The sequence below is a fragment of the Dreissena polymorpha genome, chromosome 3 (assembly GCF_020536995.1).
Source record: "Dreissena polymorpha isolate Duluth1 chromosome 3, UMN_Dpol_1.0, whole genome shotgun sequence".
In the NCBI taxonomy this organism is placed as follows: Eukaryota; Metazoa; Mollusca; class Bivalvia; order Myida; family Dreissenidae; genus Dreissena; species Dreissena polymorpha.
The window spans coordinates 59,657,746-59,670,026 of NC_068357.1; the positions used below are offsets into that span (position 1 = coordinate 59,657,746).

General features: G+C 34.8%; 1 protein-coding gene across 3 annotated transcripts in view; it reads left to right on the forward strand.

Annotated features, from left to right (window-relative positions):
* LOC127874359 (progesterone-induced-blocking factor 1-like) overlaps positions 1-10,090 on the forward strand; it is a 31,526-nt gene extending 21,436 nt beyond the window's left edge. Inside the window, exons 14-17 of one of the 3 annotated variants that reach the window (XR_008046842.1) lie at positions 831-915; positions 5,012-5,176; positions 7,236-8,017; positions 8,164-10,090. Coding sequence is in view for 1 of the 3 variants with exons in the window: in XM_052418627.1 (XP_052274587.1) it covers positions 831-915; positions 5,012-5,176; positions 7,236-7,334 (349 nt within the window). In the remaining 2 variants the exon portion in view is untranslated. Of the gene's footprint in view, positions 1-830; positions 916-5,011; positions 5,177-7,235 lie in introns of all 3 variants that reach the window. The other 2 variants (XR_008046841.1, XM_052418627.1) reach the window with 2 other exon arrangements.
* Positions 10,091-12,281: the final 2,191 nt, after the last annotated feature.

A 12,281-nucleotide genomic window follows, 5' to 3' on the forward strand; every position in this document is an offset into this window, starting at 1 on the left:
CAACTCTTAGTTACTGATGAACAGCAAACAGCATAAAACCCGAACACACTGCGAGTTACTTGCAGGCTGTTCTGGTTTTATGCTGGTTGCAAAAGTCATTTTACATTGCTTCTTATGGAGGAAAGGGTGAAACTACCACCATGCCCTTTTTAATTTGAACACGTCATTTTACAGCACATTTTGTTTGATGTTTAAAAGAACTAATAAAATAAACTTTTTTTTTTCATAAAAATAATGAAAAAGACAATACATGTTATGTGTTGTATAAAAATATGTTAATGTTTTATTGCAAAAATATGCCTTAGGGATAATATGACAGCACACACTTTGATTAAAAGGGCACATGGCCCTTTTCAAATCCAAGGCAGTACTGTTTAAGAAGATTTTTTCAATCACAAGATAATTATAGTCATCACAATTTCACAGATTGTATAACAACTCAAAATAAAGCTATTGTTTGGCTGTTTATATTTTGTACTCTGGGTAATATGCTTTTTGAGACCTTATGTAAACTAGGATTATATTAATATTATTAATACATGCAATGAGGTCCTACATTCAAAGAGATTGATTTGAAAGTCTTTAGCACTTACTGTAATTTTTTTTATATTTGTCAGCATTAATTGTGTTTGTTTTTTTAACAAAAATTACTTGTGTGGACACTTAATTTCGTGTCATTTTGATGAGTTTGTGTCGGTCATTTTACCAATGTGTTTAAAAATCCTTGAATCTGTCACCCTACAAAATAAAGGAAACTGAATGTCTCATGAATATAAATGATTCTACAGTAATAATCATTCAATGCCATCAACTTTTATTGTACATTTCAGACGGTTAGAGAAGGAGAGGGGGGAAGCTATAAAAACTAAGAACCAGATGGCTCTAGATTTGGAGAGACTCCTCAACCAACGAGAGGTGATATTATACTTACATCGAGACATTATATAATATAGTTTACAAACAAATGAGTCATGCTCTCTTTCTGGGAAAATGGGGATGATTGCCTGTGCATAGTGCCATCCTGTATTAGCCTGTGCAGTCTACACAGGCTAATCAGGGACGACAGTTTCCACTTGTATGGTCGTTTTTATCCAGTTAAAACGTAACCACACAGGCTAATCTGGGACAACACTACGGCCATGCATTATCACAAACTTGCATTTAGATCCATTTCCTCAGAGCACACCTCAAATATACTTCTTTAATAAAATGAGTCAGTAACTTTAATATCTGGTAAATAAGTCTCTCCTGCTCTTAAGTATATCGCCATATTCTAATTATGCAATCAGGAATATTTTGTATTTAGGGATTTTTAACCAGGTTTTCCGAAGGAAGATTGGCGAATGTCGGCGGGCTGGCGGAACAAGCTTGTCCGGGCCATAACTTTGTCGTTCATTGTGAGATTTTAAAATCGTTTGGCACATTTGTTCACCATCATTACACGGTGTGTCGCGCGAACATGATATCTCCAAGGTCAAGGTCACACGTTGAGTTCAAAGGTAAAAAATGGCCATAAATGAGATTGTCCGGGCCATAACTATGTCATTCACTGTGAGATTTTAAAATCTTTTGGCACATTTGGTCACAATCATTGGACGGTGTGTCAGGCAAAAGAATTACATCAATATCTCCAAGGTCAAGTTCACCATGACTAAAAATATATTGATTTTGAATAAAGAGGGTAACTATGAACAATCAGTAACAATGCACATTTTGTGTTGTCTCCCTTTATCAGACTTTTTTTTCAAATTGAAAACCTGGTTTTGTGACAATTTTGTCCCTTGTTTTTTATTGGTTGTTGGTGGCATTCAGCTAAATTTAGTTAGAACTAAAAATATGATAACTACATCTAAGATAATATCACACAAACTTGGGTTAGTTTTGTCCCTGTACTGTGGACTTTTCTTGTAGAGAACCACTTCAAATTGTATCAGGAAACCGTAATAAAATACTGTTAATATATGTACAATTTCTGTAAATCTCGGTCATAATGAATAAGTTGCACGCTTGCTGCATCCATATTCAATGACTTCTGCATTATGTCACATGTTATTTATTTCACTTGGCCAAAAGTCGACCAGCTTATGCAAATGTGGTACTGACATTAGTTCCCTCATTTTTTTTTGTACCAAAAATGCTTAAATGGTTCTTTCTGCTGCACATTATGAGCTAGTAACTTTTTTTAGCTCACCTGACACGAAGTGACATGGTGAGCTTATGTGACCGTGTGATGTCCGGCGTCCGTTGTGCGTGCGTGTGTGCGTCCGTCAACAATTTGTTTGTGTAGACAGTAGAGGTCACAGTTTTCATCCAGTCTTTATGAAATTTGGTCAGAATGTTTATCTTGATAAAATCTGGGTTGGGATTGTATTTGGGTCATCTGGGACAAAAAAACTAGGTCAAATAATAGAAAAACCTTGTGTATACAATAGAGGTCACAGTTTTCATCCAATCTTTATGAAATTTGGTCAGAATATTTATCTTGATGAAATCTTGGTTGGGATTGTACTTGGGTCATCTGGGGTCAAAAACTAGGTCACTAGGTCAAATAATAGAACAACCTTGTGTAGACAATAGAGGTCACAGTTTTCGTCCAATCTTTATGAAATTTGGTCAGAATGTATATCTTGATGAAATCTGGGTTGGGATTGTATTTAGGTCATCTGGGGTCAAAATCTAGGTCACTAGGTCAATAATAGAAAAACTTGTGTAGACAATAGATGTTACAGTTTTTATCAGATGTTTTGGTCAGATTGTTTATCTTAATAATATCTGATTTTGGATCGTATATGGGTCATCTGGGGTCAAAAATTAGGTCACCGGGCCAATTCTAGTAAAACCTGGTTTAGATGAAAGAGGTCACAGTTTTCATCATGTCTTAATGAAATTTTGTCAGAATGTATTAATTAATGAAATCTGGCTTGGAATTGTATGTGGGTCTGATAGAATTTAAGTTGATGTACCAAGGTTAGTCAGGTGAGCGATTCAGGGTCATCATGGCCCTCTTGTTTTATAGATAATATTTCATTTACGTTGGGTGTTGAAATAATAATTACACACAAATGTTGCATAGTTGGGCTCCTACCTGAGTTGGTCTAATGGTTCATCACCTTTGAAAATCATATCCGAATATATAAAAGCGAAGGTGCCATTTATTGCATTACTCGCCATTAGTTGTGATAGTAGTAACTCGTGCGATATTGTTTTTTTTTTTGTTTTTTTTGTTGTTTTTTTTTCCGGATGTATAAACAATTTATTTAATTTTCGGACACTTTGAATCAGTCTATCCATGTGGCATTTGTTCATAATTATCAAATTTAGACCACATGATCTTATGGTATAGAATAAACAATTTGTTAATGTTTCATACTTTGCAAGTCAACAAGTGAAACTGAGAAAATGACACGTTGTTAAACATATGACTTTAATTAAAAAGAATTATGCACATAATACATTCACATACAACCTATATACCAAACACATATGTTTATTTATTAATCCTGACATCAGTTGTCTGCAAGGATATCTTTAGAAAAAAAGTATACATGAACGTCTATTAAAACATATCAAGAACATCCAGTGGCGATTATAACTATTATTTAAAGAGTAATCAGTATTTATACCTAACAAACCAAAACACACATAGCGGCAAGTACCGATGCATGAGAGACACCAAGTCAGCTCTATTCGGGAAGCATTAATTGTATTTTTGAATATTTATACTATTATATTCACAGTTAATACAGTATTCTATTAAAGGAAAGAAGATTTTTCAGCAACCCGTTTTAAATGTTTACTAACACAGATGAATCACGTTCAAAAACGCTCATTTAGTTTGTCCAGGTACTTTGCTAGAAATGTTGGTAGCAGTTAGAAACATAAGCAGCCTATCGTTAGTTAAGTTATAGGTAACGCTTACATAGTCGTGTATTTGCTGAGAAGTATAAGGACTTTATCTTTGGTAATTATTTTATTTGAGTAAGAACATTTACTAAGATTTACTAAGATTGCATCATTGAATCCATTTATATATCAAACTCACCAGGCGTGAGATCAATGCGGTACATGTTTAGCTGCATTTATCGGTATCTCACATTCAGCGAATATTATCGAATAACCTGTCTTGATCATTATTGCATCAGTATATGTTTATTTTCCCGTCATGTCTTTAACTAGCTATTGACTCACTGGTGGTCTTGCATAACTGCCTATCTTTCATTATGCAACCGTTATGCAACCGTCATGTATAATAATAAAAAATCAATAACCTTTTAGGTAAATTTTCCTACATGACAAACATGTTTTGTCATGTGTTAATTGGAAAAATATCAAAACAAAATAATAAATTCACTATTAAGTAACCTTTTGCAAGGCAGCGAAGGCTCACCAGAACATACCAAAATTATGAACATACTACTTTAACTAATAAATATCAATTGTACAAATAATAGTTGAAAATTTCAAAATGTTGATTTATGATGCCATGTTTTCACATAGTACTTATAATAATTAAACAGAAGTTTTTGTATGAATAATCAAAGTAAAATTCGTTCAAATTAAAAAAAAGTGATGTTTTTTATTCCAATTTGATCATTATGATGACCAATCGCTAGCAATAAGAAAATCATACAAATATCGGTGAAGGATATTGATTGATAATCATTTGGAAGTTGCAAGAACCAAAAAAGAATGCAAGGCCAATGCATATCATAAATAGTTAAGGCCCAGTCTCACTATGATGCCGGTGGAGCCTCGGTGTGTGATCCGGAATCTACCGGGATGAACCGGGCTCTACCGGGATGAACAGGGGCTCCACCGGGAACGACCGGGATGAACCGGCGACGACCGGGGACAACCGGGGCTTCACCGGGTGCGATATTGTTTACTGCATGATGAAGCTCATGGTAATGAGCATTTCCTTTAAAAAACATGACAAAATTGAAAAAGAAGGTGCCATTCATTGCTCGCCATTTGTTATACATGTATTAGTAACTGGCTGTCTCTGCTGCAGGAGATGTCAGTGATGAAGCAGGTGGTACTGAGCATGTCCCAGCATCGCCATAGCGACAAGAAGCCTCACCCAGTGAAGCCTAAGAGTGCCTCTGTTCATGCCCCATTTAGGGGCTTTGAGACAGACGATGACCCCAATGTCACTCAGCCTGCATCCATTTCATTGGTGGGTTAAACATGAATCCTATTCAGCAATGGGTTAAACATGAATCCGTATAATTGGTCGTTTTAATGTGAATCAATCTCATTGGCTTCTTTAGAACGATTCCATTTCATTGGTGGGTAAAACATGAATCCATTTAATTGTTGAGTAAACATGAATCCATTTTATTGATGGATTGAACATGAATCCATTTCATTGGTGGGTACAACATGAATCCATTTCATTTTTGGGAGAATCATGAATCCATTTCATTGTTAGGTTAAACATGAATCCATTCCATTTGTGGGTTTAACAGGAATTCATTTCTTTGTTGGGTTAAACATAAATCCATTTCATTTGTGGGTTTACAGGGGCCGTCCAACAGATTTTGGCATGTATTGAAGCTTGTCATTAAATGCTTTAAATGCTTTATATTGATAAAATTAAACATTTGAACTAAAAATCTCCATTAAAATAACAAGAATGCAATTTAAAAAAAAAGTAACCCTCAACAGGGCTCGAACCACTGACCCCTGGATTCCTGGAGTCCTGAAGTAAAAAGCCTCCAGCCTAGACCACTCGACCATCCATGCTCACATTCAGAGCAGATGTATTGTTTAGCTATATAAGCAATCCTCGTAGTTTTCCAAAATATCGAATCTTGTCAATACGACGCTTTATCTGTTGGATGGCCCCTTAAACATGAATTCATTTCATTGGTGGGTGTAACTTGAATTTTAAATAATGTTTCGTCATTTTAGCCTTGTTCTGGGAAAACTTGGCTCAAGGCATATGTGTACGATGTAGTCCCAGTTAAGCCTGTGCAGTCTTCCTTTAAAGGGATCTTTTCACGTTTTGGTAAATTGACATATTGAAAAAAGTTGTTTCAGATTTGCAAATTTTCGTTTTAGTTATGATATTTGTGAGGAAACAGTAATACTGAACATTTACCATGGTCTTATATAGCCATTATAGGCATCTTTTGACGATTAAAAAACCTAAAAATTATAAAGCGTTGCAATGCGAAACGATTAAATAATTTGGAGAGTTCTGTTGTTGTCATTTAATTATGTGAAACTTTGAAGATTGCTTATATAAAGTATAAAATATGTGGCTTATGCATACTTGGAAGGATGGCCGAGCAGTCTAATTAGTTTTTACTCCAGGACTCCGGGGGTCACTGGTTTGAGCCCTGCTGCAGTCTACTTTTTTTTCCTTTTTTAAATTTTATTCTTGATTTTTTACTGGAGCTTTTTAGATCCAATGTTTACATTTATCAATATAAAGCATTTAATGACAAACTTCAAAACATGCGAAAATCTGTGAAAAGGCCCCTTTAACCCTTTACCACTTAGATGCGGATTTTGAGGCATTTATAGTTCCTTTGAAAGTTAGATTTAATCATAGACCTTTCTAACTAAATTCAAGTTTTAAAAGCTTCATTTCAAATCCTTAGATACTGAGGAACAGCAAAAGCATAAAACCTGAACAGACTGGGAGTTACTGGTTTTATGCTGTTTGCACATAGCAAATTTCACTTTGCTTCTGAGTGGGAAAGGGTTAAACAAAAAATTCTATAAAAGCGGAACATGTCGACCCGGAATAGCATGTGCAGATTGCACATGTTAATCTGGGACAACACTTTATGCACATGCATTAGGCCCCATTCCCCCAGAGCAAGGATTATTTTTACATTGTGTCATCATTTAGTTTTACAGGGGTGTGCTATTGATCCTTTTTGGCTGATTTCCTTCTTTTGAATGCAAGGATACTTAAACTTAATTTAACTTAAATGGATCAATTTAAAAGTGAAGGGGTTTGATCAACCAGTAAGGTTATTTGCTCTTGAAATATCTATCACTTCATCAATAGCATAATAGACCAATAGGTCATAATGTAGAACATCCTTCTAGACTACCGTGTTTATGTTTTCTGTGGGAAACACCAGAGACTGTCTTAAAACAACTGACAAATTAAAATTGTTCAAACACATTTGATACCATCGTAGTTTTATATTTCATTGTAAGGTTTTACTTCTCTTTTACTCGGAGATTTGACAGCTTGTGTGCTATGCTGGTTTCAGACCCGAAGTTCACCTCCCAAGTGGGCCAAGAAATTGAAGAACAAGAATATGTCCCAGTCTACACAGAAATCTAAAGAATATACCATCTACAACTCCTGAAGAACGAAGAATTCTTCCAGCAGCCATATTTTAGATATGTCTTAAGATAAGCTTAAAATATTTTTATTTTAGTTCTGAATTGGGTCAAATGATACATTTATACGCCCCTCCCCCCCCCCTCTTAAAAAAAAGGTTGCATATAATAGTCACTCTGTTAACTTTGTTAAGTTTTCTGTCTCAGCCATCACTTTACGGTATTGATTGATTTTTATGTCCCCCACTATAGTAGTGGGGGACATATTGTTTTTGCCCTGTTGGTTGGTCTGCCTGTCTGTTTGCGCCAACTTTAACATTTTGCAATAACTTTTGCTATATTGAAGATAGCAACTTCATATTTGGCATGCAAGTGTACGTCATGAAGCTGCACATTTTGAGTGGTGAAAGGTCAAGGTCATCCTTCAAAGTCAGAGGTCAAATATATGTGTCCAAAATCGCTCATTTAATGAATACTTTTGCAATATTGAAGATAGCAAGTTGATATTTGGCATGCATGTGTATCTCATGGAGCTGCACATTTTTAGTGGTGAAAGGTCATCCTTCAAGGTCATCCTTCAAGGTCAGAGGTCAAATATATGTGGCCCAAATCGCTTATTTTATTAATACTTTTGCGATATTGAAGATAGCAACTTGATATTTGGCATGCATGTGTATCTCATGGAGCTGCACATTTTGAGTGGTGAAAGGTCAAGGTCATTCTTCAAGGTCAGAGGTCAAATATATGTGGCCCAAATCGCTTATTTTATGAATACTTTTGCGATATTGAAGATAGCAACTTGATATTTGGCATGCATGTGTATCTCATGGAGCTGCACATTTTGAGTGGTGAAAGGTCAAGGTCATCCTTCAAGGTCAAATATATGGGTCAAAATTGCGCTTGTAATGTCACTTCTGCAATATTTAAGCTAGCAATTTTATATTTGAAATGCGTGTGTATCTCAAGGAGCTGCACATTTCGAGTGGCGAAGGGTCAAGGTCATCCTTCAAGGTCAAACATCATATAGGGGGACATTGTGTTTCACAAACACATCTTGTTTTTAATAATGTGCCACAAATGATCACCATCTTGATCAAACAATGTCACATGTAACTTCCGTATCTTGACCTCAAAGGTAAAAAAACTCTTTAGAGGTCAAATGTCAACATTTGCCATAAAACTTCGTCACAGCAATAAATTTGCTTTGTATTGATTGGTTTTATAATAACTTATGTAAACCATCATAAGTTACGTGTTTGCGTAATACACCAGTCTTCCTACCTCGAAGGTCAAGGGAACACGTGGGAGGTAAAAAAGTGTAAACTTGATGTTAAACAGAGGGGAAAATTCCTGACACAGCAATAAATTTGCCACGTTTTGATGGATTAAAAAATTACAAATGCAAACCATCTTAGGACGACATGTTAATTAACATTTGCATTTAACACTTATCTCCCTTTCAAAAAGGTCAAGGTTGCTCTAAGAGTTTAAAGGTCAAATTTTCTGGACTGAATCTTTGTAATTCTTCACTCTTTTAGAAAATAACTTCCCACTAATGACATATATGAGGAGACAGCATTTTGTGTGTAAACCCTGTCTCTACATCAGAGGTCAAGGTCACATGTTTAGGTCCAAGGTCATAGTTGGCCACAACACAGCTTGTTTGGGCTGAAACTTTGTCATTTGACAGGCAATTATATAACAGCTTACCTCAAATGTCTTAATTTTTAGCTCGGCTGTTTTTGGAGAAAACCCGAGATATTATCATAGCCAGCTCGTTGTGTCGTCCGCATCGTGCTAAAACCTTGACATTTTGCTCTAAAGTCAAAGTGCTTTCACCTACAACTTTGAAACTTCATATGTAGATGCACCTTGATGAGTTCTACATGCCACACCCATTTTTTGGGTCACTAGGTCAAGGTCACTGTGACCTCTTAAAAAATAAAATTCTGACAAGCTTTCATTTATTCAAAACTGCACCTGCAGCAGAGTGTTGACACCCGTAATGCGGTGCTCTAGTTCTATTCTGGTATTCTTATAATAACTAAATGTCGTATACTGCCAAATTTACTATAGTTGTCTTACTTATTAGATGTTTAAATGTATTTGTTCAAATGTTTAACTCCTTGCTATCTTAATTGTATTTGATACAACAGAATATTGTCATTACGTTTTTGCTTTCTCCATACTGCCTGGAATATTTTCAAGGGAGTTATGATTTGAGCACAATGAAGGAAAATAGTGCCAGTTATGTGCTGTGGAACGTTTATGTGAGGGAAAAATATAAATAGAATATTCAACTTGTTGATATAGTGAGAGGGTTTGGTGGAGATCATATTGAAACCAAAAGCAAATTATTTAAGTCTCTAACCACAGACATAAATCTGCTTTCACACATATGGGTCTTTTATGAATTGTGAAACTGATATTAATCTGTGTTCAATATAAGGAGACAACATAGATCAATGATATATTATGCAGCACATACATCAATTATATTTGGTATTTAACTCTATTGCAAATACTTTATGGACTGGTATGTTCTGACATTGTATCTATGTAAAAGTGAACAAATAATTGTGTGCTTTGCCTTTCTATACAGACCCTTACTACACGTTTCTGAAATTGTTTCAGGTGATTGTTAAAATGTCCCTATTGGTTGATTTATTTTCATAGGAAAAATATACTTTCTGTGATATTCTGTACATAAATTGTTATTATTATTGTGTAAGATAAATCGTATTTTAGAAATATTTCAAAATAATAAAACGTTTTAATGTTGTTCTATGACTTAATTGATTTATTAAAACCACGTTTATCATGTTACGTTCAATGAAACACTGACTGCTGGTTAACAAGAGGGCAAAAGGCCCTGGTGTGTTTACCTGAAACCGAAGAAACTTAACTGATCTGCTTCTAAAAATAGATAATTGGTTTACAGAGAATAACTTAAAATTGGATACCGGTATATTATTTTAATTTATCCTGCCTCTGTTGCAATTATTGACCTAATAACGAAGGGTCGAATAAACTAGTTTATCTCCGGAAGTTCCTTGCCTGACCACGATCTTACGGTTACGGGTAAGTACGTATTCCTATACACCAATTAACATGTTCTAATATTTGACCTTATTCAAAATGTACATGCGAAGTTCATGCCAAATGTTTTGGTAAAACAAAATGATAGTAAAAGTAATAAATGTGTATATAATTTAAGCAAACATATGGCAATGAAGTAATCCATCTATTTCGCCTTTAAGTTTTTTTACTCAACCTTTAATATCCAGCCTTTTTTATATAAATAGAAAGCTAACAATTCACTAGAACACACTTATTTTCGGTCGTCTGCAATTGCTTTTATTTTTCAATGAAATGTAATTAAATCCAACAAAGTAATAGTATGTTAGACATAATTTATCAAAGTACTGACAGTACTGGTGTGACGATGCTTTTCAAGAGGATAGATATAAAAGCATCAATTTAAGTTTTTCTTCATCACCACAATTGTGTATGTGGGTACAAACACTTTGGGTACAAAAATTATGCCAAAAAAATTGGGTACGAAAAAAATTTGGTTACGAAAAAAATTTGGTTACGAACAAAAAAATCGGTACGAAAAAAAATAGGGTACGAAAAAAAATGTGGGTACGAAACAAAAATTTGGTACGAAAAAAATGGGTACGAAATTTTTTGGTTACGAACAAAAATTTGGGGGTACGGGGAAGCAGTACACGTGGGGAACTTGACCTATTCAGCGAAACTGGGAGGCGGGTTACATTCTCGATCAAATATAACAAGAAATATCTTTAAAAAGATATTTGACGTGTATTTTCTGTACCACTTATCTTTAAAAAAAAACGTTCTGTTACAGTAAAACGTTTGTGGGTTATAACATAACGTTACGTAGTAGATACATTCAAAACTTGACATGCTCTTTAATTACACCATGCTCTTTGATTTCACATGAATACCATACCAAACTTTATATTTCGTTGTTTCCTTTCCTAAGTTAATGATGTTATGTGTACGGACGTGATTTCACATGCCAATGTGCGTGAACGTATATTTTTTCTCTTTGATTATTGTTTTTTTTTTCTCTAATTCAGTAAGCTTAGGCATGTTTTTTTTCGTTAAGTACGGCAATAATTTAATAATGATTCCCGAAAGTAGGTATGAGCGCATAGTCGAATACGACTTGAATACGTGAGTTCGCCCATGAACACATGGTAAGTTTAACTAAATCTCCGCGATATGACCTAATATGTGTTTAAAACAGCAAACAATATCCAACAAACGAATGAATTACCAAACATAGTATGTGCACTGATGTGGCTCTGTAGTTTGTGTTTGAAAAGTTTATTAAATATGCAAAATGAGAAAGCACGCATAAGAGCGAATTTCATAGATATCGTATGGCTATTATGCTGTTTTTATACCATACTCGTTATAACGTTTACACATGTCAGGTTCGAAATAATTCGTTTTCTTTACACTCATGATCGCTTTAAACGTTAATTATACACGTTTTAATTCGCAATTTATTTACTGAATCACGACAAATGTTAAATACAATACAGAATGTGCATAGTTGTTTCATTGACCTTTAAACATATAATGGATTGAATATAACTGATTTAAAATTAACGTTTTCAAACTATTATTATATCTTTTTCCCAGAATATGCTGTACTATTTATAGCTGAGCTTCCTTTACCTTTATCAATGATAATCAGCGAGGTATGCCGATTAGAAAAATCGAGCTATCTCAATCGGACTGGCTCGGTTTTTTACATAGGTCGCCATTGTGAAGAATTTGTTCTTGGTATGATAACTTAGACGAGCTGCTTCGCAGCATCGTCAAAAATGAGGCCACATGAATCGAATACTAGTACATTTTAAGTGCAGAGGTGGAGAAAGTTTATCCGGTTCGGTCGAAAAAAAGAGTAGGGCTCCCTAAAGCTTGCCCTATTTCTT